At 35.0% G+C, this 20,468-nt stretch overlaps 1 protein-coding gene and 1 non-coding gene across 3 annotated transcripts in view; both read right to left on the bottom strand.

Moving 5' to 3' along the window:
* NELL1 (neural EGFL like 1) overlaps window positions 1-20,468 on the bottom strand; it is a 1,037,291-nt gene that overhangs the window by 760,374 nt on the left and 256,449 nt on the right. For both annotated transcript variants that reach the window (XM_049781002.1, XM_049781004.1), the window contains exons 6-7: window positions 3,821-3,893; window positions 2,957-3,039 (exon numbers count right to left, since the gene is read on the bottom strand). In XM_049781002.1, coding sequence (XP_049636959.1) covers window positions 2,957-3,039; window positions 3,821-3,893 — 156 coding nt within the window. The remainder of the gene's footprint in view (window positions 1-2,956; window positions 3,040-3,820; window positions 3,894-20,468) is intronic.
* Window positions 5,861-5,967, bottom strand: LOC126019737 (U6 spliceosomal RNA). The gene has a single exon (XR_007499362.1). It is a non-coding gene; the product is annotated as a U6 spliceosomal RNA (small nuclear RNA).

Below are 20,468 nucleotides of genomic sequence, written 5' to 3'. Positions count from 1 at the left end.
CAGACATAAAAATTTTGTAGGTTACGTGAAAAAATTAAGTTGGGGGGGGCCTCAGCAGCAGAGTTACAGTAGCTAGATACAAAAATCAGGACAAAAATTAGTGAGTTCCAAGATAAGAAGCAGAAAACCTCAGGACAACAGAAAAATATGGGGAAAAGACTCAGAATAAATGAATAACATACAAGAAAACTTTAGGATTAATTTCAAGGGGAACAAAAATCATTAGATTCCCAGAGGGCCAGAGAAAAAGCCCAGTGAAGAAACAATAGTGAAAGATATCATTGCTGAGAATTTCCCAGAGTTGGAGATTCATGATGGATATCAGCTGAAAGATATCCAAATAAAAATACTCCAAGACATCCTAATCAGAATGATGAAAATCATAGCTAGAAAGAAAATACTAAAAACAGCATGATCAAAGAAGAAAATTACAAACAAATGAGCACTGGTAAAATTTACAGCAAATCTACCAAGCAATTTGTAGCAATGATAAAAAAAAAATGGGACATGCATTAAACTTCTATACAACAAAGGAAATGATGAGCAGAACATAGAAACAGATTTGAAAAACTATTTGCCTGCCATTCATCTAATTAAGGGCTAGTATCCAAAATATATAAAGAAATTTAAAAGAAAAAATATCCAATTATTCAAAAAAAATGGGAAGAAGAAACTTTCTCAAAGAAAAAATCCAAATGGCCAAAAATATATACACCCAGCAGTGCTCAGGGGTTACTTTTGGCAAGCTTGGGAGATCATATGGGATGCTGAGGATCAAACCCAGTTAGGTCTCGTGCAGGGCAAATGTCCTGACCTCTGTGCTATCACTCTAGCTCCAAGAAATACTTTGTAAAATGCTTCATATCACTAATCATCAGGGAAATACATATCACAAAAAACAAAAAGATATCACCACACCAGAAAGACTGGTACTTGTCAAAAAGAATCACTGTTGGCAAGTACGTGAGAAGAAAGAAACTCTCATTCATTGTTGTAGATTTTTTGATCCAGATTTTTTGAAAGCCAATGTGTTTATTACTCAAAAAACTGGCAATTTATTTTTCATGTGACCCAGCAATTCTGCACCTCAGAATATACATATTCTCATAACCACCCAATAAAGAATGTACCAGCAGGGTCCAAAGTACAGCACAGAAAAGATATCTGCACTTCTATGTTCATAGGTGATAGAAGTAAACAACAGGAAAAGCGTTCTTCAGTAGGAAGCTTGTCACTGGGACAGGAGTGAGAGGCATAAATTAGGGAAGGGAACACTAAAACCAAAGGTAGGAGAAAAGTGCCCACTCTAGAGATAGGCAGGGGAGAGGGGGAACAGGCTGAAAAAAAATGAAAAAAAATTATCAATGAATAAGTCTGTAACTCAGCAGGCTGAGAAAAAAATGAGAAAAATATTTATGCCTGAAATTTATCAATGAATAAGTCTGTAACTCTGCAATTCATGGTGATTAAAGCTTATTTTAGGATCAGAGTGGTGACGCTAGCTGTATTGCGCCTTGCGCATGCCAGCCTAGGATGGACCACGGTTCTATCCCCTGGCGTCCCATATGGTTCCCCAAGCCTGGAGTAATTTCTGAGCTTATAGCCAGGAGTAACCCCTGAGCATCACTGGGTGTGGCCAAAAAGAAACAAAAACAAAAAAAAACTTATTTTAAAACTAAATAAATAATATGCAGGCTCAGACTAAATTGCTATGTAGTCACTGACCTAACCAATAGGGCATTTTCTGGTTTATTTTGGTAAAAAGTAAAAGGTATATTTATTTAGTATTTTAATATCAAATGCATTTTTCTCTTTCCTGGAGTTATAAGATAATGTCACTTATTTTAATAAAATATAATTATTGAGCAGAAAAAAGATATTAGCTCAAAAACCTAGTTTGAAATAAGAATGTTATCTTCAGCAGCACAAACTACAGCTCCAAAACAAAATTCAACCTCCAAAACATTTTTTTTTTGCATGCCATATCTCTGGCAGGGAGCAGTTATAGCTGCAGGTAGAATAAGATTTATGTATAATTTCCCACCGTTATTAAAAAATTCTTCCTTTCACAATGTATAATGCCTCTTAGGCCTAACCTAATTCTTCCTTTGCTCTAGGCCAGAGCGCATGTCCACAACTGATTGGTATCCTAACTACCACATTAGCTACTTTCTCTATGTATTCAATGCCTCACTCCACAAAGCTCATGGCTTTTCATTATGAATCTAATTTTTATGAAGATATTTGAAAGCCCCTAATTGTGTACTGTTTTTGTTGGTGGTCTACCATTATATCAGAACACTGTTAGGGTAAAAATATATGTCTTATTCATTACTGTCTCCTTTGTGTCTGACAGCATCCGCTAGAAAAGCAGGACCCCTAAAGAGACTTTTGAATGGAGGATGCTTATAGGACGAAGTCAGAGGTTTGCAAACTGAAGACACTAATAGGCAAACATCACGAGTTTCTCTCTTTAAGACTCAGGGTCCATCCTGAAATGAATCACATATTCAAAATACAATATGTCTTCCTATGACAGTAATCTCTGTTTAACAATAGCTATTTTGCCCCTCTGATTACTGGCAATTATTCTTCCATCTAAAATGCATTAGTTTATGAGAATAATAGCTATGACTATACATCATCTCTACTATTACCAGTTTAATAGCCAATGGGCAAATTCCCTTTCTACTCCCTTTAATCCACATTGACACATAATACCTCTTTTTTTTACACTTATTTTTCAAGAAACCATTGTGATACAGTCTATCAGCACCAAAGGCATAAATGGTTATGCATACTAGAGGTAAGCATTTCTTCTATTACAAGAAATAAAAAATATATTTATGGCAACATACTGCAGATACGAACACTAAAAATGTTTCTATTATAGCATATCACTCTACACAGGCTGAATAAATAAATGAAATATGACACCTGAAGTTTAGATACCTACTTTTGCAGTCATCTTGGCCAAAAGCTCTTGTAAATCCATTATTCCTTGCACCAGACTTAAAAAATCACTGCAAGTAGGGCAAGCTCAATAAAAAAATAAAATAAAATAAATGTTAAACACAGTGCTATTACCACAAAGACAAGTTGTAATCTGTAGTTGTTTGACTACTTAAACAAATTTTTGCTTTTCTGGTTAAGTATTAACTTTGAAATTGAGTGAAATTGTGTCTAGATCTTTTATTTTTAATTAGAAAAAATTAATAAGAAAAAGAATACTGACTTCAGTATGCCACTTTAGATTAAAATTAAGCCCTAATTTTATTGAAAGGTAAAGAAAAATTGAAAAGTTTTCATAAAAGATAAAAACATTCAAGGAAAAAATTTAGAAAAACATTTTAAATATTTTATTTAATATTTAATAAAAATGTTTTAGACAAGTGTATTTGGTTTTGTCTTGGGGCCTAATAGCAGTACTCAGAGATTTTCTCTGGCTCTGTCCTGGTTGTGCTTGAGGATCATATGTCATGCAGGAATCAAACCCAGATCAGCTGAATACAAGGCAATTGCCCTATCACTCTCTGGATTATCATTATGACCCCTTTAGATAAGTGTTTATTAACCTTTATTTCTGTATCAATCAATCTACAGAATCAAAAACAGCTAATATAATTCATTATGTTCAATTTTTACTTCTATAAATAATACTTTTATTCATTTTAAAAACCCTGAATATAGAGTTAGGAAGATCTTCACATTTCCCAGCACCTGACAAACTATAATTTGTGTATATTCACCCCAAATGTTTCTTTAATATCAACAAGTAAGAATATTAAAAATTCACAACACTTTTTTAAGTTCTACTTACTGCGATTCAAGTTGGGACACTGTGTTATATATCCATTAGGCATGAAAATGATCTTTCCATCTTGGATGATCCCCTTGATAAGAGAAGAGACAGTTGGTAATTACAATTAGTTATTATTACAGTTACCAGTTCAAATAGCACCAGTGTAGGCTAGAGAGATAGTTCAACAGAATGAGCATATATTTTGCATGGATTCTTTTCCTGGCACTGCATAGTTTCCCTGAGTACTGGAGGCAGCAATCCCTGTATTGGGAATAGTCTAAAACCAAAACAACAAATAACCCTTCTGCAGCCACATATTCTACTGAGATTATTTATAAAAAGCTGCCTCTCTCACTCAAAAAGTGAGTTTGCCTTAGTTAATACTAATTACACCTAATAGATTTCTTTTGAAAAGCCTGAAATATAAACACAATCATCTTGAGAAAACTTTATTTACCAGTGGGTTAATGGTAATAATATCATATCACTAAGAATCCATAAATAAGTGTTGCTAAACCAATAGGCCTTGATACAATAAAATTCTCAGTATTCCAGATACAATACTCCAATATCCTAGAAGATATTAGCAGAAGCTAATTTACAGGGATTTCTTTCTTATTGTAGAGACAGAAGTGAAATATTAAAAACTTCTTTCATACTAGAAAGGGAATTACTACTCGTTTTATATTCTCAATTTTAGACCAAAGTCGACTTAGCTGTTTCTATAGATTTAATCAAGCAAATAAAATTGGACATAGGGAAAATTCCAAATTCCACTCTCCTTAATTAAATAATGTAAGTCTCTGTGGATGAGTCAAGATTATTCAATGAGTGAAAATAATAAATGATCATGATGACTTAAGCACCAAATCCAAAGTCAATGACAACAGAATCTATACCCAATCTACAACAAGCTAGACACAAAGGGGACCACTTATACTAGCAGTCCAGGGGGTAAATAAAGGAGATATGGGATGCAAGCTGGGAAGAGGGGTGGAGGGAGGACAACATTGGTGGTGGAAATGAACCTGATTCATTGTCACTATGTACCTTAAATATCATTGTAAAAGATTCACAATAAAATTATTTAAAAATTGTTCAATGTCTCACTGTAAGAGTGAGATGTTTAAATTCTGTAACTCAATCTAGAAGAATAGCACTAACTTCAGAAAGTCATTTCAGCTGCCACCCCTCAATGAAAATATTGACTTGGCTTTTGGATTCTTCAATTTAAATTTCAAGATTCTGTTTTTAGAGATTTTTTGACTTTGATGAAAGAGATATTACAGAACAGATGGAAGATGTAGAAGCTGGACCAGAATATTGAGTTTAATCTATAAATAAAATATCGGCCTAAGATAGTGCTGCAAGCCTTTCAAGGAGTAACATTTAACATTTATGTGCTCATCTTCTAAACAGAGGTAATCAGCAAATGCTGACTTCTGCTTATTATTTCAGGATAAAATATTAATTGAAAATATTAATATAAATCACTGAATCTCTGCCTCAGAATCACATATTATTAAACATTTCCTCCTCAATAATGCAGTGTTTGTGATGACAAGTCAGCCTCCCTAAGAGGCAGGGCAAGTCAGTACCACTGTCATCAAAGTTAATTCATAATCTCTTATAAGAAAATTTTAGAAAAAAATTATGATATAAAGATATCTTGTTTTTTCTTGATTAAAAACTACTCATTTTTTTAAAGTTAATGAATTCCCTTGTGAAGCCAAGCTATCTTTCAAATACATTTGAGAAATTGAGAAAATAGAGTAATTAGAAGCCAGAAAATCTGACTTAAGTTTGGAATACAACCAAATAAACCAGAGGAGTTTAGGCAATAAGCCAACCACCTCTGATATTCAGTTGCTTTACAGAGGTAGAAAAGCTGGAGACAAAAATTAAAGATGCTTCCAACATTCAAGTTTTGGGTCAGTAATACAGGTATTCAATTAGTATCACCATTTAGATATGCATATTTGTTATCATTCAAGTTAAAAAATCAATTGAATTTGTTAAATATCCATCAGAGAAAAGACTATCAAGAGAATTTTTAAAAAAAACATGGAACGCTTCACGAATTTGCATGCCATCCTTGTGCAGGGGCCATGCTAATCTTCTCCATATCGTTCCAATTTTAGTATATGTGCTGCCGAAGTGAGCACTATCAAGAGAATTCTACGTAACATTAGAAATTAATATTTAACCAATGAATTATGAATAAATGAAAAGTGACCAACTTCTAAAAGTGTCAAACCCCAGGATAGGGATTTCACAGGACACAGACTATAAGTAGTGAACCAAAAGATGTCCAGACAAAAAAATCTTTTTCAAAAAATCTTTTGGGAAAAGATGAGATTACCCTGTAAGATGTACAAGAATGAAAATACAAATTGGAAATGATTGAGTCTATTTATTACCTCTTGATCAGAAAATCTTAAAGCATTGCTATTTTTATCAAAGTAATCAGTCAAAAAAGGTCCTCAAAAACTTTGAATAAATCTATCTTAATAACATTTTACATCTAAAGGAAAATACACTTGAATAGAATATTTTATCCACTTACCCTATTGCAATACAATACAGTACATAACTGTTTACTATTGTGTTTTTAACTAACAATTGATTTTAGTCACATTATAAATTACAGATCCTCTCTCCCACTTTATTCTGTTTCCCTTCAGTTCTGTCATCCAATTTTTACTATCTGGAACACATATGTATGTTACTCCGATTATTAAAGAATGATCACCAACGATGATTTAATAAAAACAGAACTGACAGTTTTTCAGAGCATATTAGCACAAATATTCAAATTACTTGGATTTTTTTCCCTATGTAAAGGTCCTGGTGATCAACCCATATGCTGAATGATGACTTCTTCCTGCCAAATTAATCAATATGGGAACTTCAATAAATTTGAAATAATAGTATTTCCATGCTTTAATTTTATTATTTTCTGTATCTTGAGCCATACCCAGTAATACATGTAGCTTATTTCTGGCTTCGTATTCAGAGATCACTCATGGTAATGCTCAAGGGATCATATGCTGTGTCAGGGACTGAACCCATGTCAGCTTCGTCCAAGGAAAGTGCCCTATCTGATGATACCACACCACTAGTGCTCAGAGTTGCTCCTAGCTCCTAGTGAAGAATCACTCCTGGTTTGACTGGGATACCTGGGATCAAACCTGGATTGGCTGCATGAAAGGCAAACACCCTACCCACTATATGATCACTCTGGTCCTTTATGGTCTTTTGTTCTAGCCCTCATAATGAATTTTTTAAGTGCAATATATTATGCAAATACTAGCTTGAAATCAGACAGCTTTTAGTGCATTTATGTATATGTAAATACATACAAATGTGTTTAGCCTTTTACCTGACCCAGTACAATAACCAGAAAATTTTGCATTGAATTTCTATATAAACAATTTAGTACCTGGATATCTGCCAATAAAAGCAGCACCTGCTGAGATCTTAGCAATATAACAGTGGGTAGGGGAGTTGCCTTGCATACAGCTGACTTGGGCTCAATCCACAGCACTATGTATGCTTTCCTGAGCCGTACCAAAAGCAAAGAACCAGGAAAAGGCCTGGGCAACTTCCATATGGCCCAAAATAAAACAAAACAAAAAAAGCATCACTAAATGTATTGGTTTGTAAACTGTCCAGCTATTCAACAGGTCATTGAATAATACCATCCTATTATGATGTAACTAAAAAGAAATCGATTCATGGCCAGGGCCACAGTCTGTGGATATTGTATTAATATAATCTAAAATATATGGGATAATATATTCTACATTATATCCTGCATAAATTTTCTCCGAATATTCTGGCCTCCTCCCACATCCCAAAGATGTTCACATTAGGTTGATGATTCCCTTAAATTACCCATTCAGACTGAGTGTGGAAATAAATTTGAGTATGCGCTTTAGATGTCCTGCCTGAGGCAGCTTCCCACCTTATGACTTGAACTACTAGATGGGTCCCAGCCACCCATGACTTAAGTTTTAATAATTAATATATTAAATACTTATACTACTGAATTTATGAATGCAAATATAAATTAATATCAGTAGTATATGGGACCTTTGTTTAGAAGTTTGTTGATCATGACCCATGGTAAAATCAGTTTCATTATCTGTTACTTTTATTAAAGTGGCAGTTTTCCAATAATTTACCAAGGACAGTATGTGAGATGAGTCTGAAGATGCAAGACCATTTTATTTACTGGGGTGGAGGGCAGTGGCCATTTTAATAAGCAAGAGAAATTATGAGTCCTGTCTTGAGCAGCTGCAAGATAAGCAAACCTCTGTAATGTCTCTTTCAGAGTTTGATAAGTTATATAGAGGCCATAACTGAGTTCAGTCATCATATCATCCATATCATCCAGCATATCATCCAGATGTTTTTAGTGACACATTCTGATGCAAGGGTGTGTCTTCAGAGAGGGCGATTGAGAAATACATTTCAAGAACAAGAGGTTGGGTTTTGGGTAAAGAACCCAAGGTTTTCATACCCACTTCACAGGTCAACCAGAGACCATGTTTTCAGTGATTTCCAATGGCATATAATTTTCCTGAGAAAAATATCAAAGAGGAGTTTTATAAAGTATAAAATTGCAAACCACAAAGTAGTTCCACTGGTCATATTTTCACATTAATTTTATCTATGAGAATTGCCACAGATGAAAATGTTCCCTCAACCACTGCAGCTTTTCCCAAAGGAGATAACATAAAAGAAATAAAGAGAGAATGTCTATTATTTCTCCCCATTTACCTTTAAATATATCTACTCTTTTTTTTTTTTTTTTTTTGGTTTTTGGGTCACACCCGGCAGTGCTCAGGGGTTTTTCCTGGCTCTGTACTCAGAAATCGCTCCTGGCAGGCACGGGGAACCAAACGGGATGCGGGATTCGAACCAATGACCTTCTGCATGAAAGGTAAACACCTTACCTCCATGCTATCTCTCTGGCCCCTAACTATATCTACTCTTAACTGAAAAATGCAACTCTAGTTGGGTACTTACTGGCTGATCTCATGTAATCTCAATTTTTCAGACCTATGCTTGGATTATAGCATTCTTCTGGCAGTTATTTTCAAATCAGTTTCTTCTGAATCATCATTACTATTTAACAATCAGTTTTGGGGTTAAGCACCCTGATTCTTTTGTTGGTAGTGGGATGTTGAAATAGCTTCAGAAAATCTTCATTTTTAGATATTATCCCAGCTGATTAGAATGAGAGATAAAAGGACAGCTCTTTGAAAAACTGGGTTACCTTTTTGTTTGCAGTAGTACACACCACAATGTCACAAAAGAAAAGGGAGAAAGAAAGAGAGAGGGAGAGGGAGAGAGAGAAGTAAAACGCCTGCCCAAGAGGCAAGTGGAAGAGGGTGTATGGGTGGAAAGGAAGAGGGCATCAGGAAGAGTAAGAGAGAAACTGCTGACACTGATGATGGGGAATGCACACTGGTAATGATTGTTATACACTGTATGATTGTAACTCAATCATGAACAATTTAATCCGTAAAAAAAAACTATTATGAACAACCTAGTAACCATGATATTTAACTTAAAGAAAAGAAAAAAAAACTAGGTTGCCAAAACACTATTTGTTTCTTCTGTAGTGAGAGTTTTACTCATTACAAATTCACACTATAAAACAGAATACAAATCTCATATTTAAATACATAAAAATTCACTAATTTTGAACTTAATAACTATGACCAAATTACTATTTAAGAACATTATAAGACAAATCACACCATATTTTTATTTTAGTATCCCCTACAATCACTGCTTATGTTTGATATCATAGAAAAGTTAATATAGTAGGAACAAAGAATGCTTTGAAGGTATCAGAAAGATAGTACAAGAGTTAAGGTGCTTGCTTTTCACTTTGCCAGCTCTGGCTCAATCCCTGATTCCATATTGGGCCTCCTTTTCATAACTAGGAGGAATCCTAGAGCACAGAATCAAGAGTTAACAAAGAGCAGTCAGGTGTAGTCAACCCACCATTTTAAATTATTTTTTTAAATAGCAACAACTTTATTTCAGGGTAGGTTTCCCTGCATCTCCATTTTACATTGAGATGAAACCAGAAGACATTTCATGACACCCTAACTTTTACATGGGATCTGTACAAAAAACAGTATCTCTAGTTACTGACACTTGACTGCAACAAGAGTGATTCATGTTCCTAGAAAAGTTCCTAGAACTTTTCTAGGAACATGAAGAAAGACTTTGGGGTTTGACAACTTATTATGCCTTAAGAGTGTAGTTGGTCATATGGCAGGATAATTCATGGGTAGGGACACCCTGTTTTTATTTTATTTTTTCTTTTTTTATATCTTTATTGAAACACCTTGATTACAAACATGAATGCAGTTGGGTTTCAGTCATATAAAGAACACCCAACTTCACCAGTTCAACATTCCCATCACCAATGCCCCAAATCTCCCTCCACCCCACACCACCCCTGCCTGTATTTGAGACAGGCTTTCTACTTATTTCATTCATTCACATTGTTATGATAGTTGTCCGTGTAGTTATTTCTCTAACTGAACTCACCACTCTTTGTGGTGAACTTCATATTTTGAGCTAGACTTTCTAGCCCTCACCTCTATTGTCTCTGAGAATTATTACAAAAATGTCTTTTACTTTTCTTAAAATCCAAAGATGAGTGATACTATTCTGTTTCTATCTCTTTCCCTCTGATTTATTTCACTCAGCATAATAGATTCCATGTACATCCATGTTTAGGAAAATTTCATGACTTTATCTCCCTGGATGGCTGTATAATAGTCCATTGTATATATGTACCACATTTTCTTTAGCCATTCATATTTTGAAGGGCATCTTGCTTGTTTCGAGAGTCTGGCATTGTAAATAGTGCTGCAATAAATACAAGTATGAGGAAGGGATTTTTGAGTTGTATTTTAGTGTTCCTAGCATATATCCCAAGGAGTAGTATAGCTGGATCATATAAGAGCTCAATTTCTAGTTTTTTGAGTAATCTCCATATTGTTTTACATAAAGGCTGGACTAGATAGCATTCCCAGCAGCAGTGAATAAGAGTTCCTTTCTCTCCTCATCCCCTCCAGCACCGATTGTTCTTGTTCTTTGTGTTATGTTCCAGTCTCTGTGGTGTGCCATGGTACCTCATTGTTATTTTGATTTGCATCTTCCTGATGATTAGTGATTTGGAGCATTGTTTCATGTGCATTTTGGCCATTTGTATTTCTTGTTTGACAAAGTGTCTGCTCATTTCTTCTCCCCATTTTTTGATGGGTTAGATGTTTTTTTCCTTGTTAAATTCTGTCAATACTTTGTATATCTTTGATATTAACTCCTATCTGATGGGTATTGGGTGAATAGCTTCTCCCATTCTGTGGGTGGATTTTGTAACCTAGGTACTATTTTCTTTGAGATGCAGAAGCTTCTCAGCTTAATACAGTCCCATCTGATTATCTCTGCATCCACTTGTTTGAAGGTGCAGTTTTCTTCTTAAAGATGCCTTTAGTCTCAATGTCATGGAATGTCATACCTACATTTTGTTCTATATACCTTATAGTTTCATATCTGATATCAAAGTCTTTCATCCATTGGATTTTACCTTTGTGCATGATGATAAATGAAGATCTGAGTTTGTTTTTTTGGACATGGATAACCGGTTGTCCTAACACCACTTGTTCAATAGGCTTTCCTTGCTCCACTTTGCATTTATTGCTTCTTTATCAAATATTAATTGATTGTATGTCTGGCAGACATTTATTGAATACTCAGGCCTATTCCGCTGATCTTATGCTCTGTCATTATTCCAGTACCATGCTGTTTTAATGACTATAGCTTTGTAGTACAATTTAAAATTGGGGAAAGTAATGCCTCCCATATTCCTTTTCCCAAAGATTGCTCTAGATATTCGCGGGTGTTTATTTTTCCAAATGAATTTTAGGAGTATCTGTTCCACTTCTTTGAAGAATTTCATGGGTTTTCTTAGAGGGATTGCATTAAATCTGTATTAAATCTGTACAACATTTTGGGGAGTATTACCATTTTAATTATGTTAATCCTGACAATCCATGAGCTTGGTATGTACTCCATTTTGGCGTGTCTTCTTTTATTTCTTGAAGTAGGGTTTTGTAGTTTTCTTTGATTAGATCCTTCACCTCTTTGGTTAAATTGACTCCAAATTATTTGAGTTTGTGTGATACTAATGTAACTAGGGTTGTTTTTGTAATGTCCATTTCTTCTCTATCATTATTGGTGTATAAGAAGGCCCTTAATTTTTGCATATTAATTTTGTAGCCTGCTACTTTGCTATATGAATCTATTGTTTCTAGAAGCTTTTTGGTAGAGATTTTAGGGTTTTCTAAATATAATATTATGTCATCTGCAAACAGTGAGAGCTTGATTTCTTCCTGCCCTATCTGAATGCCTTTGATATCTTTTATTTACTTAATCACTATAGCAAGAACTTCTAGCACTATGTTGAACAGGAGTGGTGAGAGAGGGCAGCCTTGTCTGGTACCAGATTTTAGGTGAAAGGCTTTAGTTTATCTCTATTCAAAATAATTTTTGTGATTGGCTTGTGGTAGATGGCCTTGACTATATTTTAAAAAGTTCCTTTCATTCCCATCTTGATGAAAGTTTTTTTTTTATCAAGAATGTGTGTTGGACCTTGTCAATTTCTTTCTCTGCATCTACTTAAATGATCATGTAGGGGTTTTTTTGGTTTTTTGGTTTTTTTAATTTTTATTTTTATCATAATGGCTTACATATCTTTCACAGTAGTATTTTAGGTACATATCAAAATTGAATCAGGGGAATACCCATCACCAAATGTGTCCTTCCCCCAACCCAGTTCCTCTTCTGCAACCATATACCCCACCATCACCCCCCCCCGGACTACTAGAGTAGGTGGTCCCCTCTTTGTCCAGCTCACTATTAGTGATGTTATATCTGTTTAGTCCTGGTACCCTCCCCTGTTGACCCCTCTATTTAAGAAGCAGAGCTAGATAAATCGATTTATGTGGCTTTGTTTGAAGGAAAGAAAAGCAATAGATTGGGGTACAAAATCAGAGAAAAAAAGAAAGAAGTCAAATATGCTGAAAATAGGCAGAGTCCTTCCAGAGGATTTCAACCTCAGTTTGAGAGAGGATGTGAAAAAGGCAATTGCAACACCACAACAATACAGAAAGAAATATCAAATTAAATAACCAGTGAGCACCACAGCAATAAAGACAAGCACCACATAACAGTCTTGGTTCTGAAATCAACTCATGATGGAGTGCAAAAAGAAAAAGATAAGATAAGATAAAATAATATTGGAAACATCAACTTTAATATCTACATTAATATAAAAACATCAAAAAAATCGATCTATCAAAAAACAAATATGTGGAAAAATGATTGTTTTGTGCTTTTTTTTTCTTTTTCCCCTGCATAGGCACAGTAACTATTGGGGATATTATAGAGGGAATTCCCTTGGCCTAGGAGATACAGGTTTTCTCCTCCCCCTGAAGTGTACTGTCATGGGATTAACTATAGACTCCTTGCATGATCATTTCCTCTCCCCTCGAATTTTTCGTGGTGTATGGGATTATGTGTTTTTTATTTTTCTTTTGGTTAATATGGTAGATTATGTAGATTGATTTACATGTGTTAAATAATCCTTGCATTTCTGGGTTGACTCCTACTCAGTTGTGGTGTATGACCTTGATGAGGCATTGGATCCTATTTTCCAGAATTTGGTTGAGGATATTCACATCTGTGTTCATCAGGGATATTGGTCTGAAGTTTTCTTTATTGAACCATCTCTGTATGGTTTTGGTATCAAGGTGATGTTAGCATAGGAAAAACTATTTTTGAGTGTTCCTGATTTTTCAATTTCATGAAAGAGCCTGAAAAGGATTAGCAGTAATTCCTCTTGAAAGGTTTGAAAGAATTCATTAGTGAATCCATCTGGGCCTGGGTTTTTGTTTTGGGGGAGACTTTTGATTACCATTTTAATTTCATTAGGGTGATGGGTCTGCTTATATATGATAGATCATCCAGGTTTAACTGTGGAAGATTGTAAGAGTCCAAGAATTTATCTATCTTTTCCAGGTTCTCATGTTTCATGGCAGAGTTTCTCAAAGTCGTGATCTCCCCTTTTTCATTTCTAATCTGGTTTATTAAGTTTCTCTGTTTCTTTGTGAGTTTTGCTAGTGATTTATTAATCTTATTATTTTTCAAAGAACCAGCTTTTGTTTCATTGATCTTTCGGATTATTTTGTTGATTTCCACTTCATTGAGTTCTACTCTAAGCTCTGTTATTTCCTTCTGCCTACCTATTTTTGGTTTCTTTTGTTGATCATTTTCTAATTTTAAAAGCTGAGTCATTAAGCTTTTTTTATATAGGCTTCTTCTTCTTTTCTGATGTGTGCTTGCAAAGCTATAGATTTTCCTCTTATTACTGCTCTTTCTGTGTCCCACAAATTCTGATAATTTGTTTCTTCATTGTCATTTGTTTCCAAGAATATTTTTATTTCCTCTTTGATATCATCTCTAACCCATATTAAGTAGTAAGCTGTTTAATTTCCAGGTGTTAACGTTTTTCTTTTGTATACCTTTGTATTGTTCACTTGTAATTTCAGTGTTTTGTGATCTGAGAAGGTAGTTTGTACAATTTCTATCTTCTTGACTTTATGGAGATATGTTTTATGGGCCAGCATGTGGAGAATGACCCATGTTCATTGAAAAAAAGTGTGTATCTAGCTTTCTTGTGATGGAGTGCCCTATATTTTTCTTTGTAGAGCTTTTATATTATTGTTGGGTTTCAGCCTAGTTGACCTATCAAGAGGTGACAGGGCAGTGTTGAGGTCTCCAACTATTATTCTGTTGCTGTTGATATCTCTATTTAGATTTGTCAACAATTGTATTAAATACATTGCTGGTCTATTAGTGGGTGCATATGTGTTTAGAAGTGAGATTTCTTCCTGTTGAGCATATCCTTTTATTAATACAAATGACCATCTTTTTCCTTACAACTTTTCTGAGTTTGAAGTTTGCATCATCTGATATTAATATGGTCACTCCAGCTTTTTAAGGGAATTGTTTGCTTGGATAAATTTTTTCCAGCCTTTAATTTTGAGTTTATGTTTGTTCTAACTATTCAGATGTTTCTTGTAGGCAGCAAAATGTTGAATTCATCTTTTTAATCCATTTTGTCACTCTGTGACTCTAAACTGGTGCATTTAGACCATTGACATTGAGAGAGAAAATTGTCATGGAATTTAGTGTCATGGGATTTGGTGTAAAGTTTGTTGTTGTTGTGTCTGTTAGTCTTTCTTGCCTTAGAATAGACCTTTCAGTTTTTCTTTTAAGGCAGATTTCAAGTCTGTAAAGTTTCTGAGCTATTGTTTATCTGTGAAGCCATATATACTTCATTCAAACCTGAGAGTGAGTCTGGCTGAGTGCAATATTCTAGGTGAAGAATTCATTTTACTGAGTTTTGTCACTATATCCCACCACTGCCTTCTGACCTTGAGGGTTTCTTGTGACGAGTCTGCTGTAAATCTTAAGGATGCTCCTTTGAATGTTATTTCCCTTTTTGATCTTGCTGCTTTCAGTATTCTATCCCAACCTGTGGGATTTGTCATTGTGACTAGGATGTGTCTTGTGTGCTTTTCTTTGGGTCTCTTTTAGCTGGTACTTTTTGGGCATGTAGAATTTAGGTGCATGCCATCTATAGCTCTGGGAGTTTCTCAGTAATGATGTCCTTAACTGTTTATTCTTCCTGGGGATTTTCTTCCTGGGTCTCTGGGATTCCAGTGATCTGGGAGTTTCTCAGTAATGATGTCCTTAACTGTTTATTCTTCCTGGGGATTTTCTTCCTGGGTCTCTGGGATTCCAGTGATTCTTATGTTGTTTCTGTTGAATTTATCAAAGACTTCAATTTTCATCTGCTCACATTCCTTGAGTATTTTTTCCATTGTATGATCATTTGCTTTAAGATTCTTTTCCCGGGCCGGTGAGGTGGCACTAGAGGTAAGGTGTCTGCCTTGCAAGTGCTAGCCAAGGAAGGACTGTGGTTCGATCCCCCGGCATCCCATATGGTCCCCCCAAGCCAGGGGCAATTTCTGAGTGCTTAGCCAGGAGTAACACCTGAGCATCAAATGGGTGTGCCCCGAAAAACCAAAAAAAAAAATTCTTTTCCGATCAATTCTGCTGTATTGGGTTGTTCTGTATCTCATCTTCCAGCTCACTGATTCTGTCTCAGCTTCTGTTAATCTGCTCAAAAGGTTTTATATTGAGGTTTTTATTTCATCTACTGAGTTTGTCAGTCCTGTTGTTTAAGTTTGAAGTTTTCTGATTTCTGTCTTTGAGGTATGTTCAGCTTGATCTATGCTTTTTTTGAATGCTAAGAACATCCTCCATATTTCTACTCTAAGCTCCTCATCTGAGAGGAGAATTAGGTGGTTGACATTTTTCGGGTCATCAGTGTTGCCAACTTCATTTTCAGTATCTGATGTTGGCTTGCATTGTTTCCCCATTGTCACGTTTGCTGAGTGGGTGTTTTCTATGTTTTATGGTGGAGTTCATTTGCTAGAAGTGTGGCTGGCTCCTCTGGCCCCTCCCTGCTCTGGCATGTCCAAGTCACTTCAGTCTCTGAGCTTTCTATGGAGAGGCACTTTCAAAGTAGCAGTGCTCAGGTGCTCCTAGCAATGGTGTCAGCGTTGGTGTGAGCAGTGTCACCTGCTCAGGCGTGTCCAAGTCACCTCAGTCTCTGAGCTTCCTACGGGGAGGCTCCATTTTTAAATTAAAATATAAAATAAAAGCATCAGCTTCCTAAGACTTTGAATTACATAATACTGAACAATATAAATCTAAATGCACTAAGGTCTATTAAAACCCTGTAGAATTTTAAACGACTAGCTTTTAAACTAGAGGAATATATGAACATTTTAAAGGTCTCTGAGGGAGACCACTTTGTGTACCTTCTGAAAAGGTTTCAAGGTGATTTAAATATACCCAGAGAGGACCACTAATTTAAAAACAGCTCTCCGGTTCCTTTGACATATGAAAAATTTAAGGCTTTGATACACCAAGTAGCTTTCCTAAAGAATATTCTACTCTTTGGCCATAATCTGTAGAATTAACTAACTTCAGAATCATTTCTGATCCACAGCAATGCAGTGTAATAAAATTGGATTATTTCATAGTCTCACTGTCACATTAACTAATAAGATGTCCTTTAAAATAAGCCCTATTATCAAACCGAACAATTATCATGGTCTTAACGATAAATAATAATAAAGCATATATAATAAATTATTGACATTAGGTGCTGTTAACTACTTTTTTTCTTAGTTCTAGAAAATAGAGGCCCTTTAGGGTTGGTTGCTTAAGAGCTCCTCCTACCCCTATCTTACTTAATGCTTTAATTTACGAAACATTAACTTGAAACCTCAGCTAGTATACAGATTTAAATAAATCTGTAAAGTGAAAAATATCAAATGAATATCCTTTTATTACTCATACTGAAACAGAGAAAATGGCTACTTCTCCCTTTGTTAAATTCACCTGTTGCATCCTCAAAGTCCTGCAATCAGGCCATTTGGAATTGAAAAATAATTCAATTCTAGATAAGCTGTGCATTATGGATTGAAGAGGGGTTCTTTTTTGGTATTTTTTTTTGTGTGTGTAACACCTATCAGTGCTCAGGCTTATTCCTGGAGCTGCACTTTGGGATCATTACTGGCAGGCTCAGGCATCCATATGGGATAGTGAGGATGAACCCAGCTCACTGCATGCAAGGCAAGTGCCCTACCTGCTGTACTACCATTCCAGCTCTGATTACAGATTTTTTTTGCTTATGAAATAAATACCCACTCTTTCAATTCAAGAATATTTTCACAGTAAGAAGTACAGAAAAATGCAATTTTACAATTTAGAAGAATTACACCATTAGGATCCTCTTATATGCTAAACAACTAAGATTAGTCAAGCCCTTCGAACACTCAGTTTTCTGATCCAAATGAAAGGCCTTTGCCGCCAAACAAACACTAATTCTTTTTTAAGCCTCTTATTTCCCTGCAGATCTCTGTTTACATTGAATAAAATGGTTCTGTATTTTCTATACTAAAACACTGAAACAAATTGCTTTGAAAGGAAAAGTAAAGAGGATGAAGAAAGTTCCTGGCAGGCATGTAAACTATGGATGAAGATGTGTTCTGTTTACAAACTGGCAAGGACCCAAGCTTTGACAACAGTCTAACAAAAAGAAGCCTTAGAAAATTCACAAAGAGAATTTCTGAAATGAAACCAATTATGTATTTCTGTCCTGAAGATAGTTCATAAAATATTCTAGCTTGCATAAAAGCCAAGAAAGACACTTGTCAACTTTCATTACAATCAATAAAAACTGTCAGCTTATTAGCATTTCATTAACTGACCTGCTGTTTTCAAAGTCTTAAAGTACAGAAATATTAATCTACAAATATATGTTCCCCCCAGCTCTCTGACTTAGGCTTTCTATATGAAAGGAAATATAATAATTAGGAATAGAAGGAATGCAATGTTGCTTCTTTTCTATGTGCCAATAAACATATGTTTAGCATCTGCAGAATTACTGGAAACAGCTGATATAAAAACAACAGCTGTGATACTAAAATATGTAATCAATTTTACTTCCCAGTGACAACCTGGCTGTTAAGGAGACAGTGATGTCCAGGTATAAGAGAAAGGCTTCAGGCCCAAATTCACCAGACAGAGCTAGGGAGAGTAAAACAGACAGAATGTCAGGATGAAAGGATTTGGGAATAGAAAATCTTCCTGAGACCTAACCATTTAGAAACTGTCAGAACACCTTAGCCACAGCAGCACCCTATAACTTATGGGGAATTCACCTTAACTAGTTCTTTATTTTGTTACATTCTGAAATTAAGCTCTGAAACAGCTTAATCAGCTTAGAACACATCAAAGGAAAATTGAGTAGAATCAAACATCTTGATAATGAAAATATTTGACAATCACAAGATTCAGATAAGCTTGTCACTGCTGGCCAGATTTTTCTCAGATGGATTCTGTTTTTGAAGACAAGAAATCCCTAGTTTGTGTTTGGTGACTCTGATAAGAATTACCCAGTTCTGAAAGATTAGGGGTCAAGCACCAAGCAAGTGATTCCATCTTCTGTTCTCCAATCAGTGGTGCTTTCACTGCACTATCCATAAGGATCCTCCAGAGCTTAGAAATAGGTGATATATAGCAAGCCTTTTCCTTTGATTTGTCCATGAAGTGTCATATCAATATTGAAAAGAGACTAAAGAGTTTTAAGCTGAAAACACATAAGCATTTTAAAAAATTTTACCATAAACTCACGCCTGATTCTTAAACCAATATAGCAGCTTCATAATGAAAAAATAAAGATTAAAAGCCTGAAGTTGGGCTGACTTTCTCATATGTCTCTTTGACAGGGAGTTCCTAGTAGCACTGATTCAGAGACAATAATTTTGGTAAGGGAACACTGATTTAATTCCCAGACATTTCACATCACTAAAGAATGGTGAGAGTACTGGTAGGCTACATAGAGAATATACTAAGAGGAATATGAATTTCAGAAGGCTCCTTCTTCTAAGAGACATTGTATGGGGCTGTTGTTATTGGAGAATAAGATTTGAATTGGGAAAATGGTCTAATGAAACTGTCATCTGTAAAGTACTCTTCTTTGGAGTCAACTTTTGGGCAGAAGCCTAAAGTAACATGGGTCAAGGTTTAGTTAAGTAAAAAGTATCCACCATTTAACTGAGTGACTAGTGCATGTAAGCAAACGCCTAGTTATTTATTGAGTAAATGTTTCAGTGACAAAATAAAGCCTTTGAAATAGACATGTGTAAACTTAAAGTCCCATTTTATCATTTAGAATCAAAGTTATGTATGCACAGTTAAGTTACAGAAGAGGAATCAAGAACATAAAAAGGAAAAAATAAAGTCTCTTTAGCAAACTGAATAGCCATGTGTCAAAAAAGGTAAATTATCTCACTCGGGCAAAAAAGTTATCTCAAGATAACTAAAAGACTTAGAAACATATCTATAAAATATATTGACAAAAATATAGTAAAAATGCTTCATAGTAATCATGGTGATGTATTTGGGAATTCAAATGCAATGGCCAAAAAAGCAAAAAATAAACATATATAATTCTAACAAACAAAAAATTCTGCACTGAAAAATAAATGATAAGCAAAACAAAATGAAATTCTACTAAACACCATAGTCAACTATGTGCTTAATATACTTGCTAAATAAAATATATATTTTTGATTGTTCTATATAAACAACAATAAAAAAAAGTAACTCCCATGGAAACTCAGCATCAGCTACATAATGCTCAGTGCCCCTTGTTTTAAAAAAAATTGCTCAGTGCCCCTTGTTTAAACAGCAACAACAAAAACAAAAAGCAATAATGGAAAACTTAATGAAGGCAGCAAGATCACAAAATCAACCATGGCCCTTTCTAGCTACAGAACCAGTAGGACTATGACTGGTCTTGAAGCAACCTTGACAATAGGTTTTGGAGTGAGTGGCACACCTGGTGGTCCTAGGTGGCTAATCCCAACTCTTTGCATAAAGGTTGCTCCTTATGAAGCTCAGAGAACCATGGGATGTGGTACTGAGA

The sequence above is a fragment of the Suncus etruscus genome, chromosome 9, assembly GCF_024139225.1.
Source record: "Suncus etruscus isolate mSunEtr1 chromosome 9, mSunEtr1.pri.cur, whole genome shotgun sequence".
Lineage (NCBI taxonomy): Eukaryota > Metazoa > Chordata > Mammalia > Eulipotyphla > Soricidae > Suncus > Suncus etruscus.
This window is presented reverse-complemented; position numbering and strand designations above follow the sequence as displayed.